This window comes from Carettochelys insculpta, chromosome 7 (genome assembly GCF_033958435.1).
Source record: "Carettochelys insculpta isolate YL-2023 chromosome 7, ASM3395843v1, whole genome shotgun sequence".
NCBI lineage: Eukaryota > Metazoa > Chordata > Testudines > Carettochelyidae > Carettochelys > Carettochelys insculpta.
In genome coordinates this window covers 71,454,118-71,476,811 of record NC_134143.1, presented here as the reverse complement: position 1 = coordinate 71,476,811, position 22,694 = coordinate 71,454,118, and the positions used below count along the sequence as shown (strand labels likewise).

At 48.5% G+C, this 22,694-nt stretch overlaps 1 protein-coding gene across 4 annotated transcripts in view; it reads left to right on the top strand.

The window, feature by feature from the left end:
• PDCD11 (programmed cell death 11) overlaps positions 1-22,694 on the top strand; it is a 51,265-nt gene that overhangs the window by 17,714 nt on the left and 10,857 nt on the right. For all 4 annotated transcript variants that reach the window (XR_012646198.1, XM_074999229.1, XM_074999228.1 and 1 more), the window contains 17 exons: positions 1,937-2,061; positions 2,677-2,737; positions 3,980-4,126; positions 5,343-5,594; positions 7,245-7,388; positions 8,815-9,009; positions 9,657-9,827; positions 10,412-10,631; positions 12,632-12,784; positions 14,455-14,570; positions 14,784-15,298; positions 16,124-16,186; positions 17,023-17,131; positions 17,864-17,953; positions 18,882-18,984; positions 19,608-19,785; positions 21,548-21,604. Coding sequence is in view for 3 of the 4 variants with exons in the window: in XM_074999229.1 (XP_074855330.1) it covers positions 1,937-2,061; positions 2,677-2,737; positions 3,980-4,126; positions 5,343-5,594; positions 7,245-7,388; positions 8,815-9,009; positions 9,657-9,827; positions 10,412-10,631; positions 12,632-12,784; positions 14,455-14,570; positions 14,784-15,298; positions 16,124-16,186; positions 17,023-17,131; positions 17,864-17,953; positions 18,882-18,984; positions 19,608-19,785; positions 21,548-21,604 (2,699 nt within the window). In the remaining variant the exon portion in view is untranslated. The remainder of the gene's footprint in view (positions 1-1,936; positions 2,062-2,676; positions 2,738-3,979; positions 4,127-5,342; positions 5,595-7,244; positions 7,389-8,814; positions 9,010-9,656; positions 9,828-10,411; positions 10,632-12,631; positions 12,785-14,454; positions 14,571-14,783; positions 15,299-16,123; positions 16,187-17,022; positions 17,132-17,863; positions 17,954-18,881; positions 18,985-19,607; positions 19,786-21,547; positions 21,605-22,694) is intronic.

Here is a 22,694-nt window from a genome sequence, read left to right as displayed (position 1 = left end):
TGTTTCAGGCTGAGGTGATTTAATTTTGGTTGGTTTTCCTCCCCTTTGTCAAAACAAATGCAGAATGGTGAGGGAGGAGCCAAGCTGGAGAAGGTGGGTTGACTGGGCCCATTCTCTAGTGCTGCCTGTCCTTAAAGCCCTGTGGAGATACAAAAATTGCATCCGCATCCACAGTAATTAATTTGTGCCGACCGGGGGTCAGACACACATCTTCATAAGTATCCACCTCTGCACCCACACCAGCACCCATCTTACTGTAATAGGTCTGTGCAAATACCAAAATGCGGATCTGCATCCCGTCCGTGATCCACAAAGATGGTGAGCGCAACATCCGCAAATAAAAAGCAGCTGTCCGCTGCTTTGCAGTGCTCTACTGGTCTTGGATTGGGTCGGTAGGGGACTGCAAGGTCAAAGACTCATTGAAACCTTTCGCCCAGTGCACAAGCAGGATGGGAGAAAAGGACACTATTAGCAAAGGAGTCAATGCACAATACAAGACTGTTACTGCAGAGGGCATTTGTCCGGAATGCTGTATGAGATGTTGGCCGGTTCTTTGAGGGAAGAATAGTCTTGTTTTGCTTCTCTGACCTGCTCTTCCTTTGTCCTTGGCTTCCACTCGCATCCTGCTGTTATTTCCTTGCTGCCCCCACAAAAAATCCCTTCCTCCCCCATCCTTTGAATCTCTTCTCAGGGCTACCCTGGTTGCTTTCTGCCTTGGGGATGGGTTTACTGACCTGGGCTGCACTTGAGCCTGTAATTTCCTCCCTAAGGTCCAGGCCTTGGCAGGGTTGAGTATCCTTCACGCCTGTGGGGGGCACTTGGTAACTTGCAGGGCTGAGCTCGAAATGCTTAGGGAAGTCTCTGGTCTTATAATATCTGGAACTCCATAGGTGCTCAGAGTGGTCCTCAGAAATGAGGTTAGTATACAGTGTGTCCAGCTTGGCATTTGGGCTCAGCTCAAACCTGTTCGGGTGGCCTGTTTCTCGTGCTCTTAATGGTCCATGAAAAAATTCTGCTAGCAGAATGCTGCCGCTCATATGAAGGGTAAAACACAACTTCTTCCTGAACGGTAACTATTGTACTGCAGGATCAGCCTCCCTCATCCAGCATCCTTGGGACCTGAGCAGTCCCGGACCATGGATCTTGCTGGATGAGGGGTGGTCAATTCTGTTTCCCTACTGAGACGCTGCTCTTGGGTTCCCTGCCCACAGATTCCCAACCTCCTCTACCCTCACGCAGGCTTCTCTTCTGCTGGCCCCAGCCAACACACCGCGGCCACAGCTTCCTGGGGCTGTGGCTTCTCTCGCAGCCCCAGCCATGAGTTCCAGGGGTTGCAGCTTCCTGCATGGCCCAGAGCATGGCTTCTCTCACAGCCCCAGCCGGGGCTTCCAGGGGTCGCAGCTTCCTGCATGGCCCAGAGCATGGCTTCTCTCACAGCCCCAGCCAGGGCTTCCAGGGGCCACGGCTTCCTGCACAGCCCAGGAGATGAGCTGCCAGTTTACCAGCCCAGGCCACTGCTCCCTGCTACTGCTAGCCCCCTCTTGCAGCCAGACCAGCTATGACTGCCCTGCCCTGACCTCTCGCTGCTGCTCTGGCTGGCCCCTCCTCCCAGCCTGGTGGCTCTCTGGGCCTGCAAGATCCGTGGTCCAGCCAGACAACAGATATTGCCAGATGAGAGAGTGCCGGCTTTGGGAGTTTTAACTTCCAGCTGCTCCCCAGCATAATGGGTTTGCCCGAGTCCCCATCCATCCTCCCAACTAACCCTTGCAGAGGGATGTAAGTGTTACAGCTTACCTGGTTAGAAACATTCATGTGAAAATTGCTGAATCTTACTGCTCTGTTATCTGTACTTCAAGCCAGTTCTGGTCTTGTTGTTCCAAGTCAGTACCAGCTCTGTTTCCAGATGGTGATACATTGCGTTTTTTTTTTTTTGTAGCTGAAGCATCTTTCGGACACCAAAAAATCCTTCAAACCAGGGGCATTTAAAATGGGAAGCAAGCACAGATGTCGAATCATTGACTACAGCCTTATGGATGAGCTGGCCCTGTTGTCTTTGAAACGGTAAGTTTCCTGTGTTGTTTCAGAATTGTTTGTGGGAGCCAGTGTGATAAAAGGAACTCTTAGGCATTGGAAAATACCAGGCTGCTTTGTTTGGCTGGAACCCACTCTTTGGGGTTTCCACTTATAATCTTTATCAGTTGTACTCATTTGGCCACGTTTCTTGGTAGCTGAGCATCTTGCAACTTTGAAAGCAGTTCTCCGCTCAACAGCTGTTATGCCCCTTGCACAGATGGGAACTGAGGCCCAGAGGGACTAAGTGACTTGCCCAAGGTCACAGGAAGACTTTGATAGAGCAAGTCTCAGGCTTGCGCTCCTCCCTGTCTAGTATAGATAGTGTCCTCTGAGGGCCTGTGGGTTCCCTGTGAATGGGGCTGTGGCTGCTTCCCACCATCCTTTGCCTCATAAGCTGGGACAAAGCTTAGACAACAAGCACTTTAATGGAGGGGTGGTCATCATGATGCTGACACAGGGCTATGGGCAGACACAGCATTGATGTGGTAAATGGGGGCTAAGTGTATTCTGGAAGGCACCGGAGTCGGGGGAATGCGTCTTCTAGGTTTTCCCTCACATTAAAAATGACTCTGGCAAACTAACCTTTGCTGCATCTTCTCCTAGTCAAATTATTGCTGCTCGGTTTCTGAGATACCAGGACGTCTGTCCTGGGCACGTGGTCCAGGTAAGATCATGAGAGAACGTTGCACGTTTGGCATTGTACAGCGTTTGTGCTTGTTGCTATGTCTTAGCCAAGGCACATTTCCTTTGCCTGGTTAATATCCGTTCACACCTGTTTGTCTCAGACCAGTACTGAGAATGCAAATACAGCACCAAGAAAAGTATCTCGCAGGTTGTCCTGGCTGTAGTTACCTAGCTGAGCAACACGTCAGCCCACGTTTGTCCGAGTTGCCTTGGTGGGGGTAGGATAATCTAGGGGTGAGCCAACATTTTACGTTGGGCCCCACTTTTGTCCCTTCATTTAGCAGGGCCCCCCACAACCTGTCTAATGTAACCCAAACTGATGGAAATTTCAGTTATGTTCATATAAAAACTCTTTTTCAGCACGTGTAAGAAAATAAGTATGTAGAATGTATAAACTTTGGTAATCAGGATATAAATGTGAACACAGACATACAAACCATAACATAGTTCAACATTTTTAATGAGAGGGATGAGCCTCAGACTTAGCAGCCTGTCATGCCGCACCCCCTCTTTTGAAATTTTATGCTCACCCCCGGGATAATCCAGCAGCCCTGGGACCGGGAAGCAGCTGCATGTTTAAATATGCTGGATAACAGAGTTCAACACTCTCTGCCTCCAGCCAGAGCACCAGCTCCTATTCAACTGCTGTCCCATTACCTTGTTGGTGGGGATGGCAGGGAGCCGCTTGTGGGGCTCAGGCACGGCTGTGCCATGTGGGGAGCTGTGTCATGCACTGGACGGGGAGCCATTCTGGAGGTGGCTGCTGTGCTGTTACTCAGGGCGGCAGGCACTGGGCAGGAGAGAGGAGGAGCTGCCAGCCACACACACACTCACTAAGAGGTCACCACAGTAAGAAGGGGATGGCTGGGGCGGGATGGAATGCTGGTTAATTGAGAATTCCAGTTGTTTGAACGCTGGATAAAACAGTTTATTGTACAGATAGGATCAGATCCTGGTCTATTGGAAGTCAGTGGGAACTGTACCATTGGCTTCTGCTGAACCAGTATGTGGCAAATGCAGCGCTGGCAGCCAAGGTGCAAGGAGCAGGGTAGCTTCCTTCCTGTAACACTGTTGCTCTGTGTGTGGTTAGTACACATGGTAGAGTTTGGGGTGGGGAGGGATAATGTGTGTTTACGTTTGGAGTTGTGGGTCAGCTATTTCCCATGCACCTCCCCAGCCCACACTGAAAACTTTCAATCCTGCTCTCTCCTTCGGACTCTAGGGCAGAGTGTTGGCGCTGAAACCCGTGGGGATGCAGGTGAAGGTGACTGATCACATCAGGGGGCTGGTGCCTCACCTGCACCTGGCGGACGTACTCCTGAAACAGCCCGAGAAGAAGTACAGCGTGGGAGATGAGGTCAAGTGCCGGGTGAGATCCTCCTGCCAGGAGCCAGCCGAGGGCTTGGGCTGTCTGAAGTTGTCCCCTTCCACCAGAGCCATGTCTTAGAGACTGGGCTGATTTCTGCTGAGAGTGGGTGACTCTCTCATGCACTTAGTTTATAAGTAGTCTTGGAGCTTGAGGCCGCTGGTATTTTGGAAGGAGAAGCTGCTCCCTTTTCTTAGTTGCCCCTCCCTTTAGGTCACTGGATTCCATGTGGGGCGGATTGCTTCACTGTGTGGCCTGATCAAATTATGCCCATGCATTCAAGCATCCACGGCTTTGGATGGTCTCAGGGTCTTTGGTGCCTAGCTACAAACACAGGGGGACTGATTTTGGGAGCTATTGAGCACCCACAACTCCACAACAGTAATGGGTGCTGCAAATACCCAACAGCTCTGAAAGTCAGGGGCTCAGGTTGTGATCCTTCTAAGTGGACACTTGAAAATGTTTAGGCCTTAACTTGTCAGCTTCCTCCCTATCAACCAGTGCTAGTGATACTTGCTCTCTTCTTAAAGTGCTTTGAGACCCTGGGATGAACTGAGCACTGTACATGTTGGATGGAATCATTTCACTTCCCAAAACCTCAAGAGTGTTTAACGACTTCAGAGGCCGTGACCATTTGAAATCCTTAGGGCGATTGCTTTTAGGAATCCAAATGTTGAACAGGAAACCCTGCATTTCCTTGTGCTGCTCCTCATAAGTCATGCTGCCGTCTGTCCTACTGAAATAGCCCCAGCTGTCGCTGAAGAAGCATTTGAATTTTATGTGCTGACTTTACTCCCACCCACTTCCATGCACACATTTAATTCACCTTCCTGGCTTTCTGCTAGACTTACTGAGATTAATATGCTATCATGCACCTCATGTGGGGACGGGTTTTGCTCCTGTTGGAGCTTGCTGGCACACAAATTCAGGCAAAGGGAAAACCACCATGAACTTAGACACCAAGTCACTTGACATCTTCTGCGTTATCAAGGTTAGCTCCCGAGACATTGTCAGCATGGATATTTGTAAGGTACTTTGTCTTACCTCTGAGGATCTCCAAAGCACTGTTGCTTCAGGATGTCTGAGGGTAGCACCAGCTTGCAGATGTATGTGAGATCCTTCCATGTAGTAAATATGAATCAAGGGTTTGCTGCCTTTTCCCTGCTGGAAAAGCTTCTTTGTACTCACCCTAACCTCTCATCCCACCTCATTCTCCTAGGTGTTAATATCTCATCCTGAGGAAAAGAAGCTGATCCTAACTCTGAAGAAAACTTTGGTCACCTCAAAACTTCCAGTCCTCACTAGTTACGAGGCCGCAAAGCCCGGCCTGATCACACATGGCTTCATTGTGTGCGCCAGGGAGTTCGGCTGCATTGTGAAGTTCTACAATGATGTGAAAGGTCTGGTTCCCAAGAACGAACTGAGCTCGGAGCCCATCCCTTCCCCAGAAAAAGTCTTCTACAAAGGCCAGGTAACCGCAATGCACAGATACCGCCCCGTGGGATAAACACAACAGAGACATTCCTGACATTGCACTGACAGAGAGGAAAGAAGATGCCCGCTAGTAGGTTATGGCTTGGGAGGACCACCTGGGAACCGAATGCACCTAGAGACCTGTAAAGCAATACTAGCAAGGCAGACATGCCTAACCATTAGACCTGCCTGGCGCTCTGGTTTGCAGTGTGGGGTGCGTTGGCCCCTCTGCTGTGCTACGATTAGACAGGCGAGTAAGAAATCTAGCCTGTATGAGCAATCACCTGCTTGCCACTGGCTTTTAGGTCCCTGAAGTAGATTTTTCCTGGACAGTCGCGTGATGCTGTCGCACCAATGTATAATCATAAGGACAACCTGATAACAGGGAAGAAGGGCCTCTCATGGGAAACGAAACCACTCACCCGAGGGAAGCGTCCCTGTCTAGCACTGCCTACTAGCAGCCTTCTGTCCCCTGCCCTGTTGTGTCCCCCATAGCTCTTAAGAGCTGGATTCCATCAGGTGTGAAACACCTCCAAACTCACCTTGAGTCCAAAGGTTTAAAGGACTCCAATCAGAGATGTTTACTGCAAACTGTGCGCCTCGTGGGAAATCATCTAACTGGCACAGATAACATGGGGGGACTGAAAGGATTGGGGATTTTGAAAATGTTCCCTTAGCGCAGTTGTTTCCTCTGTCCTTTATGCAGTTAAACAGGCTGGTCTGTTTGAGACTCCTTCCCCTCAACAACTTTGCACGGCTGTGCTCTTGCATGTTTCTGGCCCTTACCTGCTTCCGAGAGTGTATCAGGCACAGAGCTGTGTAGTGTAGCCTACATAGCCAGGCTGGCAGAGAAACCTAGCCCCAGGGTAGTTGGCTTGTCAGCTTGCTCAGCATGGTGGGGAGGGCTCCATGCTGCGGCCCTTTTTTTCAGGGGAGTGAAAACTTTTATTTTCAGGGTCAGGAGCATGCTCTTTTAAGTCTAAATTTTCCAAAATCTCACCCACGCTAGGCCTGGTCCCTTTACCAATGTCTAACTGCTTTTAATTCCAGTCTGTGCTTTGGGACATCCTGCTCACCCTATTCATAGAGCCTTTCATTTATTTTCAATGCTGGAATATTGAGCAGCTGCATAAAAGGTATGGTCTGCGGGTGAGAATCCGGAGACCTGGGTTCCATTCCCAGCTCTGTCATGGGCAAGTCATCTAAATGTCTCCTGTGCCTCAGTTTCCCATTTGAGATGCGAGGATTATGCTCACCTCACACTGGTTTTGTGAATCTGAATTCCTTCATGTTTGTTGCTCCCTTGTCCCCGTCGAACCTAGTTTAAAACCCTCCTCACTAGGGTAGCCAGTCTGCGTCCAAATAGGGTCTTCCCTCTCCTCGAAAGGTGAACGCCATCTCTGCCTAGCAGTCCTTCCTGGAACAGCATCCCATGGTTGAGGAAGACAAAGCCCTCCTGGTGACACCATTTACGCAGCCAGGCATTAACCTCCAGGATGCACCTGTCTCTGATGGACTTGAATGTGGGGTGGGGGAAGGTATTGAATAATTATTTCATTGATTTATGCACAGTACTGCTGTACACTAGAGAGAAGAGTGGGCCTGTGGAAAACTTCTGTTAAATGTTTTTTTTATTTCTTTTCAATAGGTTGTTAAAGTACTAGTCTTAAAGAGCGAGCCGGAGCAGGAGAAGCTGCTGCTGTCCTTCAAGTTGATGAGCAGACCTCTCGCAGAGGAGGGAGGAGAACAAACTGCAAAGAAGAGTCGGGAAGTGACTTACGAAATTGGACAGGTATTGATTATAAATGCCATCAGTCTCCTCGCCTTCCTGTTCCTCTCCTCCCACCTGTCCTCCACCCTGGTCACTAAGGAAATTATTTAACTTCTGAAACCTGCTTAAGGATTCTCACTAGGTGTGGACAATGACATGCAGGTATCTCTCATAGAAGTGCCATCCCAGAGTAAGCGTGTAGAGAAAAGTAATGAGACAGCGCGTCATATAGCGGTATGTTAGAGAACATACTTCTGTGAATATATTAAAACGGTTAGTGACCAGGCAGCTAAAGAGACAGAGTGAGGTGAAAAGAGGCCAGGAGATGCAGAAAGGCTGATCCGCAGGGCAGGTAAATGAAGAAATAGAATCAGTGTTTCACCTATTGTGAGGCTGGCTTCCCATTATGGATCTAGAGAAGATCCTGATGCCTTTTAGAAGAGGGAGAACAAAGGAGCCCCAGGAGATTATCGCAAGAATAGGGTGCTAACTCCAGCAGTCCCAGCAGATTACTGTATAAGGCCATAGTGCGCAACCTGCATCCCACTGGGGTTGCATGTGCAGCCAATAGACATTTTGCTGCTGTTGCCCATATGCAGGGCTTCTTCCTCCTGGTTTTACTAAAGTACCATGCATGTGACGCAGGGGCACGTGAGGCCATATGTGGACTGATTGTGTACAACGCTGACTGTGAGAGCGATGTGGTCTCTCTGCATCCCATCAAAGCATGACTGCGGTTCACCTGGCACACCCCGCAAAGTGTAGGTGCACAAGTGAAGTTAGCAAAAATACCCTTTCCCGGGAGATTCTCTTGGTTACAACATCTTGTTACAACACTGAGAGGAAGGAGGGCCGCTGATGCAGTCCACTCACTAGCCTAGGTTGCCCATTGCTGTTGTGAGGTCGGAAGGGACCACTGTGACCATCTGGTCTGACCTCTATAAGACGGTCATAGACCTTCTGAGTTAATTCCCAGTGGATGTGCTGGTCACATTGGTTTCTTAAGCTGGCATGCTGCAGTGTGCTGACAGCTGCCCCGTTTTTTTCCTCCAGAGGTGGCTGAGTTTCAATCATAGGTAAATATTTGAGATGTCAAGGCAATAGCTTTTTAAGAGTTTCAGTGTCACTTTAGAACAAAAGGTACTGCTGCCACCATGTAAATACACTTTTACTGCTGCCAGCATGGGGGTGTTTTATTTAAATGATCCCATCCCCTCCTCCTATCTGATCAAATGAGTTTTCCAGACTTTGACATCCAGGGTGTTTTCTGATAAATCTGTCTGGTGATTCTGAGGTTCTCTGCTATTGAAATGTGACAGGTCCTTGTTCCTAGCAGGACTATTAGTCACTACCTCAAAAGCCTAGAGTCTGACACCCTCTCATTTCAAGGGCGGGACCTCAGAGTTGTTTGCAGTCTAACATTCCATGTCTCCTGTTCTCTGTTCAGATGGTTGACGTGAAAATCCTGAAGAAGAAGGATAATGGTCTGGACGTTTCCATCTTGTCGGACAGTGTTTCCGCACATCTTCCCACAATGCATCTGTCTGATCACGTGCTTAACTGTAAACTCCTGTACCACTGGCTACAAGAGGGTGACGTCCTTCATAAGGTTATGTGCCTAAGTGTCAAGGGAGGACGCATTGTATCCTTTGACTGTTCATTCATGAAGTCTGTGGCCACTGAACACATACAATGATGGAAGAATCTATTTCAAATTTAGACTGCGCAAAGAAGAGAAATTTCACTCGTGTAAGTTGGGAGGCTGGTTCCATCCAGTCCTGGAATGGTGCCTAGACAGGAACCAGGGGTGGTTTGAAGGGAACCTCCTTGCAAACCACTGACACTTGAACTGAATCTTGTATGCCTCTGGGAATCCCGTCAGAGATAGGCTATGTTTCTAGCCCTTGTAGATTGTAAGGTATCGCACTTTAAAATCATAACATTGTGATTACTAACTTGTTTTTCTCCCTGGCTGGCCTGCATCAATGTCAGTTATGACCTGCCTTTGGTTCTCAGCGCTGGCTGTTTACTAATTAATTATAGAGTTTGTCATCAGGGGCTTCCAGCTTCCAGACGGTGTAATGTTTTAATTTCCAACTGGAGCAGTTCATGAGGTACAAAGCAAGGTGGTAATTGGAAAGCTGTGATTTTTAAGATTCTGTGTTGTACAACCGGCGAAGGCTCTGGGGAGACCCTCTGGGGATGCCAAGGTAATTAGTAGGCTCCTGAGCTTCTTTCCTCTCCCCTCTTTCCCGGGTCAGAAGGCCATGTTCCTTGACTCTTGTTTAGACCCTGTGCAGAAAGCCTGCAGTGATCTCTGCTGTGCAAGAGGAGCATGTGGTGAGGAGTTTCTCTGAACTCCAACCTGGGATGCAGTTGACTGGCTACGTGAGAAACGTCATGTCCTATGGAGTGTTTGTGGAGTTCCCATTTGGTCTGGCTGGACTGGCCCCCAAATCGGTAAGCTGAGCGTGACTTTTCCTCTTACAGCGCAATGTTTGCAGGCACAGAAAATGTGGCTGTAAGCAGGGCTGGAGAATGCCGCTCTCCTGCACTCATGCAACAGTCCCCAGCCTACTGGAAGTAAAAAACATCTGCTAGGATTTTATTTATAGAGCTCTGAGTGTCTCTGAGTGTCTAAGGGAGGGAAGACTACAAAAGAGCACAGAGGCAACTGAGGATGCTACAAAGAGCCCTTTTCCTAATCGCGGCACATCTCCCTCGCCATCAGTCTGTCTGTCTGGGACTGCATTGCAAAAAGTGCCACTGCTACAGGGAGGTAGCTAGCACATCAAGGAGGAGATGAGGCATTGCAGCTCCTCAGTTCTGTTCTTAGGCCTGCCACTGAGCTGCTCTACGACCTTGCACAAGTCACTTAACTTCCCTGTGCTTGTTCCTCAGCTCTCAGTTTGGATTAATAGCTACCAAGCTGAGAGAGAGGTTGAAGCTCAATTGTAGAAATGCTTGAAGGCGCTCTCCTGAAAGGTGCTCTAGTTCATTAGGTTTGCTAAGCAGCTGCATCTGCTGATCTCTTTTCCAAACAGGCCATGAGTGACAAGTTTGTGACGGACACCAAAGACCACTTTGAGGTGGGGCAGACGGTGATTGCTAAAGTGACAAGCATGGATGAGGAGAAGCAGCGTATTCTCTTGTGTCTGAAACTGTCTGAGGTCGCCTCGGAAGACCCCGTCACTGAGAGCTTCTCCCTACTGAGGCAGTGCTTTGAGGAGTTGAAGGAGGTCAGGAGCACTATGAGCAAAAGAGGTAAGTTTGGGAACAGTGCCATGAACACCATTCAGGTGATCAGGTCATGACACTTAGCGCTAGAGAAGTAATGCAAAGCATAAACCACTCCTTTGTCTCCCAGACAAGAGAAGAATCAAAGCAAGCTATGGTTTAATTTGAGAGCCAGGTTTGGTAAAGTGTGTGGTAGTATAGAATGAGTCGACGCCCTGAAAGGGTACAGACAAGAACAGAACTTTCTGGAACTCCCATCAGGAGTGAACACAACTAGCAAACCAAGAGCCAGGAGTTTTGTTGTTGATTTCAGTGGAAACGGGTTGAGGTCCTAAGTGATTAAGAACAGAGTGTTATGGGCTAGGGAGACAAGTTTCAGAGAGGTAGCTGTGTTAGTCTGTATCCACAAAAACAACAAGAAGTCCTGTGGCACCTTCCAGACCAACAGATTTATTGGAGCATAAACTTTCATGGGCAAAGACCCAATTCATCAGATGCATGGCGTGGAAATTCCAGAGGCAGGTATAAATGTAGAGGCACATGAAAAGAAGGGAGTCCCAATCGAGGCCAGCATTAACGAGGTCATTTCAGTCAGTGGAGGATGTGGCCCACTTCCAGCAGCTGATGTGGAGGTGTGAACACCAAGAGAGGAGAAACCGCTTTTGTAGTTGGTCAGCCACTCCCAGTCTTTGTTCAGTCCTAAACTGATGGTGTCAAATTTGCAAATGAATTGTAGCTCTCTTGTTTCTCTTTGGAGTCTGTTTTTGAAGTGTTTTTGTTCCAGGGTGGCTACTTTAAAATCTCCTACTGAGTATCCAGAGAACTTGAAGTGTTCTCCTACAAGCTTTTGTATGTTACCGTTCCAGATACCTGATTTGTGTCCATTTATTCTTTTACAAAGAGTCTGTCCAGTTTGGACAGTGTACGTGGCAGAAGGGCATTGCTGGCACATAATAGCATATATTACATTAGCAAATGTGCAGGTGACTGAGCCCTTGATGGTGTGGCTGATGTGGTTAGATCCTATGATGGTGTCGCTGGTGTAGATGTGTGGGCAGAGTTGGCACCGAGATTTATTTCAGGGCTATGGAGTTATTGGCCTTATGTTGAAATAACATAGAAAAAGAGCCCTGGAGACACAATGAGACAAAACTTGGTGCCTGGTAATTCTTTGCAGGGGATTGGGATTAGGATGAAGAGCAGACTGCTCTGAGAAGGTTACTGTGGACCTTTCCCTGCAGAGCAGTCAGTACTTTGATACTGTGGTCCAAGGTACAGTCAGGAAAACCACATTTTTAAAAAAAAAGGCTTAGGTGAAGTCTGCCTAACAGAGGGGAGAGGATTCTGGTGTGCCAGCTTATTTGGCTGCTGAGGAAGAGTGTTTTCTGGCTGCCTCCCCTGCCCAAGAGGACAAGGAAGGTCCTTCTATCTCTCTGAATGGTTGCTGCACGGTGTGTACCAACTACCTACTGCCCTGAGAACCTTGGAGGCCTATGGGTGGATGATTCATCGCACACAGATGCACACACCAAAGACAGGAGCAATTCTTGGGGATAGGGTCTAGGACCGATTTGTTTAGAAAACAGGCACCTAGCGCACTAATGCTTAGATATCAAGGTGATAGGCACCTTAGGAAATCCAGAGCTCATGCAGAGACTATAATAAAAGGACTGGAAATGCACCAAGAAAGAATTAGCTGCTAACTGAGGAAGACCTCAGTTGGGCTGCGTTAGTGAAAGGCCTCATTCAGCTGTAGGTTGATGGTCCGGGGGCAGTAAACGTGGCTAGTGATCAGCAGTGTGGGTCTGAATTTTAGTTTTTCCTACGTGTTTCCACTGGGATTAAGTTTTAATGCAATTTCTCTGTGTGTTGGAGGGTCTAAACCGTTTGATTCTATCCCTGTTTAGAGAGGGGCAAGACAATTCATACTAAGCAAAGGTGAACATTTTATCTTTGTTTCTTCAACAGATACAGTGGAAATAAAATTAACAATCTGTGTTTTGTTTTTTTTTCCCCTCCCCATTTAGATTTTTCCAAAGTAGCCCAAAACCTCTGTGCATTGGTACCTGGGCAGAAACTTGAGCTGGTCGTTCAAGAAGTGAAGGGGGATGGCTCAGCATTCTTTAATGGCAGCTGTGTTGCTGGGCTGACCATAAGAGCCACTCGCTATCATCTTGGAGGTGGGGCATTTCTTTTATGGCCTTATTTCTTTGTGTTTCGTCATCCTGTAGGCTACAGGGTATTCTCACGGTGCTTTGTCTGGAATGAAATAACATTGTTGATGGAACAGTGAGCATTACTGATTAGAGAGAATGAGCTAAGTCCCCTGGGTGTGTCTTTCTAGCTCTGCCACCCATCCAGAGCATGGTTTGGGCCACGTTGATCAGACCTATGTGACTCTGTCATCCCCATCAGTAAATGGGGACAGTGCCCCCTACCTCACTGCGTTTGTATGAGGTGTAATTAGTGTTTAGAGGTGAAAGAAGGTGAAAGTGTTAATGAGTAGTTTTTTAGATTCCCCCCCCTTCCTCTTGAAGGAGATAGAATATGCTCAACTGTTACATAATTTTTCTTGTAATTCAATTAACTTTATGAAGTAAAATTGCAATTTCAGACAAATTTATAACTCAAATAATATCCCAGAAAAGTGTCATTTTGTACAGAAAATTATCCTAGGCATTCAGAGCTATTTTTAACTTTTTCCTCATTGCCCCATATATGACATTTCCACGCAAGTATTAACAAATTTTATTCAAGCCTGCATTTGTTGCCTTTTAGAAGACCCCTTTGTGTTTAGTTACAAACTTTTAATTTGGGTATTTGTTTTGTTCAATTCTGAAATAATGATAGTTATCTTTACAATGGACGGTATTTCCTAGTGGAAGGAGCCCTGGCCTGGGGCTTAAAAGGCCTGAGTTCTATTCCCAGCTATGCCATTGGCCTAGTGGGTAATTTTGGACTGCTCACTCCCTGCTCTGTGCCTCAGTCTCCCCCTCTCTAAAATGGGAATAATGATACCAACCTCCTTTTTAAAGGGCTTTGGAATCTCCTCATGAAAAGTTCTGTATGTGAACTAGATTTTGTTTTATTGTAAATTGGATTGGATCCTGTTCTTTTCCTGAGCTGCCTTCTTTCCCTAGTGAAAGGCTAATCCTGCCCCTGTTCCCCCTCTACCCCCAGCATTAATGGCGTGGATAATATGTGGTTAATACCTGTATTGTGAATTGGTCCTTTGCTGGTGCCAGTAACCTCCTGTGGACTGTGGAACAGTTTTACTATTAGCCTGTCTCACAGGGTCAGGCCAGTAGGCCCCGGGATAAGGGTGGAAGGGCTAGGGGAAGAACGCAGAGTTAATTAACCTCCCAGATGGAGATGTGGCAGCAGGCACTCAATTGACAAGGACCAGTGAGCTGACTGCTGGGAGGCATAGAAACAGCGGAGGCAAACAGAGCTAGCGAGGAGGAGGAGAATGAGAGAGGTGGTGGAGGAGTGTGAAAGACACTGCGAGGGGAATAAGAAGTAGCTACAGCAGGTCGGAAGGAGGACAGTGCCTACCATAGGGCTGAGGAGGAGAAGAGGGCTGGGCACTCCTCCCCTCCCCCAGCCAGTTCGACAGCTCTGTTTAGTGAGGGAAGAGGGAGGAAGGCCGGCCCTGACCAGAACAGCGGGGGCAGCTGAAGCCCTGTCCCTCCATCTTGAGGCGCAGAGGCAAAAGGAGCACCTTGCTACACATGGTAGCATCAGGAGCTCAGATTATCCTTTAATGTGCTGGCCCTTGGCTTTGTCACGCACCAGGGTCATGGCTGGTCCAAATCCTCCTGGCTGTCAGCAGTTAATCTTGTTTTTATAGACAAGAGCTTGGTGGCTGGTCAGAAAGCAAGAGTCTTGGTTCTCCATATTGATGCCCTCAAATCTGAGGTTCACGTCTCCCTTCGAGAAGAGCTGTTGAACCCAAAACCCAAGCGGGTACGTCTGGCTCGCATTCTCTTATCAAGTCTTGTGTGTGTTTTGTCCCTGTGCCTGGCATGTGTCCGCCAAGCTACTGGGTCTTAAACAGTGCCCTGGAGGGAAATGTTACAAACAAGAGGAGGTGGGTGGGATGAAGGGAAGGGCTGTGAATATCTTAGCTTGGCCTCCAAAGTTCCGACAGAAAAGTCACTGCCTGTCTCTGTTTGACAGCTTGTGGAAAATTCCCAGCACCCTGCTGTTGTGCAGCATGTGGCAGAAGAGTTTGCCATTGCCTCGTTGGTGGAGACAGGTCAGCTGACTGCCATCCCCGTGGCCTCTCATTTCAATGACACGTTCCGCTTTGACTCGGAGAAACTGAAGGTGGGACAGGCTGTCTCTGTGACATTAAAAATGGTGCAGCCCGGTGACTATGGTGCCCTGTTAGCGGTGCAAGGCCCAGCAAAGAAAAGGGCTTTTATAAGATCCCAGAAAGAGTCTGAGACAGTAGAGGAGGCCCTGACTGCGGTGAAACACTCCCTATGCATAGGAGATGTGGTCACAGGAATGGTGAAGTCCGTCAGACCGACCCATGTGACAGTTGCTATTGATGACAAATTAACGGGCTCTATCCACGTGTCCCGGATCCTGGATGATGTCCCCATAGGCACATTTGCAACATCCAGGCTGAAAGCTGGTCAGAAGGTGACTGCCCGGGTCATTGGAGGCCGAGACGTGAAGACTCACAGGTAGCAAAAGATCTTTGTTGTCCGTTCCAGGGGAAGGTGGTGGTGAAGCAGAAATTTAGATCAGATTCGTCCGTATTGTTGAGGCATTTTGTCGTTTGGGAACCTGACACCCACCAAGACTTGAGGGGACTGCCGGGGGTTCGGTCACCTGGTGAGCTAGCACGTTACGCGTGTATCACTGGAGACAGGCATTCTTTCCTGGCTTAGGTCACAGAGAGAGAGGGCCTTAATCAAAGCTCCCATGGGGTTTCCAATGGAACAGGAGCTAGACCTGAGTGAAGATTAAGGGCTTGATTTCAGAGGTGATGGATGAATCCTGTACTTCCAGTCTAATTCCAGTGGCATTTGGACACCCTTAGGTTTATCCAAAAATCCTGTCTGCTGATTTCACAGGTGATTGTATTTTAGCATCTCACCCTTCCCCCTGCCTTCCCCAGAGAAGGCTACTGCGTGGAGGCAGAGAAGGGGGGATAATGAGCCATCCTGTGACACCTTAGAGACTAACACATTTATTAGGTCATGAGCTTTCTTGGGTAGAACCTACCTTGAGAGGCAGAGCTAATCTGATCAGGGTTCACTGCCAGGGCTGGTCTGGCAGTGGCTCTGTTACAGAGCCAACACTGTGGATGGTTCCTAAGCTGGATGGAAACAAGGAAAGGGCTGAGGCCCGGGACTGGGTGGCTGTGAGTTTTAAGAGTGCTTGGGTTTGTGTGCTTGGGTTTAAGAGTGTTTGGGTTTGTGCTGTGCTGGTAGCAGGAAGGGGGCACCTTGCTGCCGTGTGCTGGGGTAGGGAGAGAGGGAACTGAATGGTTTCCTCTGTTGCAGGTGTTTGCCCATCACCCATCCACACTTCACTCAGACCATTCCAGAGCTCAGCATTAGGCCAAGGTAAGAACTGCACATTCTGTACTAGCCTCCTGCCTACCTGGGTTAATGTTTGTAAAGCACCGTGAAGATGGAAAGTGCCAAATTCCAGCCTGTCAGCTGTTGCAGGGGATGTGCTGTCCCACTGGGGGAGGGAGAAGGGTGGCCACCTTCGTTATCCACTACCCCGTGCACTACAAAGCTCTGCTCTGCAGAGGTTCCTTATCTGTAGGCTAGAGAGCACCAGGAACAGGCCAGGAGCAAGGGATCCATGAGACAACAGGACACACAAGCATGTCACTCCCTGCTTCTTTCCATCTCAGTTCTGTAAGTTAAAGCGCCTAATGCTCCTCTAACACACAGCCACGCTGACACTGTTTAGCACTGGCCCTGCGTCCAATTGCACCTCAGTGCTTCAGTCTGTACTAGGGGCAGAGGTGGAAAAAGTACCCAAAAAGTTACTTGAAGAAAATTGCAGCTGTTTTTACTTCTGGATACTTGAGTACAATCAAGCTGTGGCATGTATACTTTTACTCAAGTATTTTCCCAGAGGGACACCAGTGATTCGTACTCAGTTACACTGCCCGCCCCCTCCCTGCAGCTACCTGTATTTTTACTCAAGTAGCTTTTGGGGTATGTTTTCCACCTGTGACTAGGGGGGCTTTGCTTTACATCATAAGCGTTCCTGTCCAGAGCAGACTAAGGGAACGAGAAGTGGGAGAAGAGAGAGTGGGGTGAACTTTACGGGGTGCTGCCCATGGGATATTTCATCATCCTAAACAGTCTCCTGGAATCACCATGCTTGGAGCTGGGACAGCACCTTTTTCCCATCTGTGCCCGTCTCTCCCCTTTGTGAACAGTGACCTGAAGGGGGATGGCAGCACAGCGTTGAGCCTCCCAGGAGACAATCCCAGCAAGCGGCTCAGGCCCTACAAAGAGGGGCAGATGGTGACCTGCTTTGTGAAGAAGGTGAGATTCGGAGGCTTCCAAAATAAATGCTGGGAAAGGGCCAACTCTAGGGCCTGGGTCTAACTCATTCCCTGGAAAATTGAGATGTGCCAGTAAAATGCTGGGTTGGTGTATTCAAAATCCATCCCTGATCTTTGTTGGCCAAACGGAACGTGAAGGAGCAGAACAACTCGAGTGCTTGAGGAGAGCGGGTGGCATCACAGCCTGTTTGTCCCCAGTGCAAAGTCACCTCACCACCCCAGTGCTCTGGCAGAATGCCATCTGGGGAGAAAAACCACCAGTCCCAAATGTGCCAGACACTGAAAGACCAATGCATTTGTATGAGACTCACTGCAGTGTAGTAGCAAGATACCACTGGGGCCAAGTCATAATTCCCTGCCACCCAAAAGATCTCTTTAGCTAGGTAGGTTCTGTCAGTGCCTCTGTGAGCGGAGAAATGCAAACGCTGATTTCCCTCTTTGGGGAGATCCCGTCCTCTCCTCAGATTGTGCACAAAGAAGCCCCTATGCTGTCTGAGTTCTAATCAGTAAACAATTGGGATCAAAGCCAGAAACCCTCGGGAGGTTTTCTGGCTTGTGCTATGCAGGAAGTCAAGTAGATGGTCGTAAATGGGCCCTTTTTGGCCTCGATCTGTGATTTTTTTTTTTTTTTTTTTTCCCCCCCTCAGTTGAATCTATGAAGCTTCTGCTAAGTCTAACGTTCTTCTTTTGTGGCTGGTTGGTTCCTTTTCAGTACAACACCATGAAGACTTGGCTTGAGGTGGAGATCACCCCTGAAGTTCGAGGAAGAGTTCCTCAGCTGCTGCTTTCCCTTACCCCCAAGGTCAGTCCTCCCCAGAGAATCAAAACATGCAAAGCTTTTACTTGTGCAGGGCTATGAGCCCCCAAACATGCAAATGTCTCCAGCAACTTCCAACTTTTTGGTTCCTCTCTGCTCCCTGATCCAGTGGCAGTGCCAGGGCTGAGTGCGCTGTTCCTCTTTCAGCCTGGATAACTACTCCGTAAGGAGCCTTGATGACCAGGTTGTTCTTAGAGAAACATTAGATGGTGAAGATCAGAGGTTTATTTTTCTTTTCAAAGGAGAAGCGCAGAGCTTCCAAGTCAAATGCCAGATGGTTAGCTGAACCAATTGGGTCTGTTTGCCACTTAACAGAAGTATTTGGAAATGGGTTCCCTACCATATCCTGTTACGCTTTGTGAGCCACTGTCTCTGTGGAGTTGCTTTTTTATATACACTGGAACCAGATAAGTAATACAATACTTGGGTATTACATAGTGGTCTTCAGCCGTAGATCTCAAGCCACTTTACAGAGGATGTCAGCATCTTTATCCCCGATTTACAGGTGGAGAAACTGAGGCACAGTGTGGTACATGATTAGCCCAAGGTCACCCAGCAAGCCAGTGGCAGAGTTTGGAATAGACCCCAGGTTTCCTAGATCCCTGTCCAGTGTTGGGTTTTTGATTTTTGTTGTTTTGTTTTGTTTTGTTTTGGGGAGGGTGTTTGTTTGGGGTTGGGAGGGAGGGTTCCCATGAGGCTAGCTGCCTCCGTAAAACATGAGCAGTAAGAACTGCTGTGTTTACTGCTCGAATTATCCAGTGTCATGTGATGTTTCTTTACCTGGATTTAATAGATGCACTGATGTTGCTCCCTAATGCCAACTGTAGATCTTCCAATGTGCTGAGGTGATTACCCTGGTTAAAAATGAGGGGCTGAAGTCCCAAGTAACAAGCAGAGGTCTCTTTCCTCTCAGGTCTTAAAGCACCCGGAAAAGAGCTTCAAGAATGGCCAAGCTCTGTCTGCGACAGTGACTGGCAAAGACGCCTCTGAGACCAATCTCTACCTGTCACTTATAGGTAGGGTAAAGCTTTGATTTCTGCGGAGCCCTTCCTATGGGGGCTCCTCGGTCTACTCCGCAATTAGGCATGGCCCTGGACTGAAATCGTGGGATCAAAATGTTGCAGGCCAGAGCCAGATATCGTGTCTCAGTCATGGGCAGAACTAGCACCCTGAATTTGAATCCAGAGTTCAAACTGTTTTGATGTTCAGATTCAGCCTGTATAGAGTGGTTCAAGCCTTAGGCTAAAGCAGCTGTTCTCCTTCTGGGTGTGACAAGCAGGTTCCCAGTTTCTGCTCAGTTCTAAAACAACATTGCTTCTGACTGGTCTCCATCAGACATCAGGTGGTGCACAAGCTGTTTATCAGTTACTGTGGGTCCTGGTGTCATGGGTTGATGTGTGTGTCTGGGTGGAAGGGTTGTAAATGGGCGAATGTGGGACCATTGTTACAAAAGGGATTGTGAACCGAGAAAGCAGCACAAGCCACGTGTGGCCAAGGGATTGAGGATGGTAGACAACTGGGAAATCACCCCCTACCTCCTTCCCGTCTGCTTGATTCCTTTTCCCCACACTGGGACTAGCTTCACTCTTTGTGGCATCAGACTGAAAGAACCCCTTTGCAATGCCTGTGCTCCTGGCAGGAATCCACTCGCTGGTGGAAGGAACCATCACCGTGGGCACCGTAGTGAAAGTGACTCCACACGTTGGCCTAACCATTGCACTTCCCTTTGGAAAGAGTGGCAAAGCCAGCATCTTTCACCTGAGCGATTCGTACACCGAGCAGCCGCTGGAGAACTTCAGCATTGGGAAGCTCGTCAGGTCTGAGATCCTCCTCTTTTTGTCTCTTTTTTTCGCTTTCTCAAGTGGGAGGGCCTCGAAGAATCCTTCAGTGATCCTGAGTGGTTTGGCAGAAGCACTGTGAGGTTTTGCTTGCATTGCAGCTGGAGTGTTAACCTTTCCGGGGCAAAGTGTAAAGCATTAGAGGGCTTAAAAACATCAGTGTGCTTAGCTCTTTGGTTCCTCTAGGGGAGAAGGTTGTAGCTAGTGTTGCGTCTAATTTTTTTCCGTCCACGGGCAGACGACATTTTGTTATGTGCACCAAGGCATGTACACACTGCTGGCTGTGGGTGCTCTGCTAATCTGCTGGCCGGCACCTGAATCTCTCCTGAGTGGCCGCCCAGCTGTTCCACTTACTGGGAATGCTGTTTGTAACCTTACATTTGTGTCTGCTTGGAGCAGCTGCCCACTTCCTTCAGTTCCCTTTCCAGCACGCGTTTCTGAAAGAATGTTGCCTTGATTAGGGTGCTCGTTTGGGACGTGGGAGGCCTGGGTTTAATTCCCATGATCTTGAACAAGTCACGTACACCCAGATACTAAAGAGAATTAAGTGCTGCTGTGCTCACTGGTGCTGTTCCTGATGGATTTAGGCGCCTCTCTGATTTTCCAAAGGAACGTAAGCACTTAGGAGACAGAATCCATTGACAGTCCAAGGGATTTAGATTCCTAAATGTTTAAAACCTGTTTGAAATGAGACTGAAGCTACTAAGTCTCTTAGAGACAGCGGGCTTGTCTACACTAGCCCCCAGCTTCGAAGGGGCCATGTTAATCAAGGCGACAGGAGATTACGAATGAAGTGCTGTGGTGAATACGCAGCGCTTCATTAGGCTAATTTCTCCTCGTGGCAACTTGGAAGCACCGTCATGGGTATAACCATGGGCACTTCTTGCCCATGCTATTTCAAAGTCCCTTTACTCAGAATTTAGGCATGGAGGGGAGGAGCTGCTCTCTCTTACCAGTGTATAGAGATCCAGCAACCACACACACAGTGTGTCAGAGCAAAAGCTCTAACACAGCCTGTTGCCTCCGCAGCCTGGTACCTCAACATTGTGAGGAGTAAAGGGACTTTGAAGTAGTGCGGGTACTTCAAAGCGCCCACAGCTACACGCATGCTGGCACTTGGAAGTTTGAAGGTTCGAAGTTGCTGCGGGGGAGAATTAGCCGAATGATGTGCTGTGTATTCCCCACAGCACTTCATTAGTAATCTCCCGTTGTCCTCATTAACATGTCCCCTTCGAAGTTGGGGGCAAGTGTAGACCCAGCCAGCAATATTTAAATACATGGGCCATGGTGTGTCTGCACCTGACTTCCCCAGCTCTGATCAGACTTGAGCGTTCTGGGTTATGAGAATCACAGAATCCCAGGGTTGGAAGGGACCTCAGGAGGTCATCTAGTCCAGCCCCCTGCTTCAAGCAGGATCAACCCTCACTAAGTCCATCCTAGCTGGCACTTAAAAACCTCGAGAGATGGAGAATCCACCACCTCTCTAGGCAACGCATTCCAGTGATTCACCACCCGCCTGGAAGCTCTGATAGGGTGGTGTAGATGATATTTTTTTCACAAAACCTTCTCAGCTGATTTCCTGAATGGTTGTGGTAGACTGTAAGTGCTCCCAGGTACTGGCTTCTGAGTGCACCACCTGCGTTTAATGCTGCTATATGAAGAATTTCTCTGCTTCCTCTGTGCGCACCTCTTTTAATCTGTTCAAAAGTTTCCTCTTTTCTCCCCTCTCCCACATCTCCAGGTGCTGTGTGCTTTGCAATGAAGACAAGAAAATAGAAGTATCTCTCCGGCAGTCCAGGTAGGTGCCTTTGCATTAGTCTGTAGATCTTTTGAGAGTGATAACAAGAGAAGTGAAACTTGATATTGTTTTTTACCCTCCCGGAAACCCATATTTACCATCCCAGCCCAATGTTAATTTACATAATTAACCTGCTGACCCAGACTTTGTAAGAGATGGAGATAGTTTGGACACTTGTTGCTCATTCTGCATAGAGGATTTCCTGTCTCCTGGAGCACGTTGAGGATGCCTGGTTCTGAATAGCTTTTCACACATGTGTTTATAATCGTTTTTGGCCTGGTCGAGTGTCACTGCTCTGCTAGCTCTGTCTGCATGGCTGCAGTTGTATCCATGTTCTTTCTCTCAGTGAATTTACTTAGGCCTAGTTTAAAAAAAAATGGCTTCCCCTACCCAGGCCTGCTGACAGTGGAGGGGAGGGGGAGCAAAGAGGACAACTGCCCCGGGGCCCCTTTGCGGGGCTGCTGCAGTGTTGCTCTGGCTGCACGTGGCCCAGTGCCGTGGTCTGGGGAGCACGGAGGGCTGACTACTCTGGGCCCTGCTGTAGCTCTCTGACTGAAGTGGGCAGCATAAACGTTTCACTTCAAACATGCAGGCGGACCTGTTACTTTTTAGAAGATATGGCGAATTAAGGGCTTCGTTGTTTTTAAGTCTGGAGTCTCTCTTTGTGCCAGTAGCGTGTTTTCGTCCCTATCCACAGCGCATTGCAAAGACGCAAACGATGACATCACAGTACTTGATTGTGTCCAGAGATCAGGTTGCTGGACTCATGAATGCACGTGATGGGGAGGATAAGCCAAGGCCTCTTTGGGGCAGAAGGACCCCACGTTTCTATATAACCTCTGTGCTTTTGCCCTTTCTCCTTCTCCTGGCATGATCTCAACAGTATACCCTACCCAGGGCTTTCCTACAAACCCTTCTCCCATGCCACAAACCCTCATTACAGGTCCATGGATTGCTGGATAGTGCTATGTACATTCTGTAGCTGGAAGAAGATGCAGACTATGGGCTTAAATAAACGGGAGGAAAAATAAGAATGTTCTTGGTCTTTCTTACACCTGAAAGGGCTCACCGCTTTCCCGTTTCCCAGCAG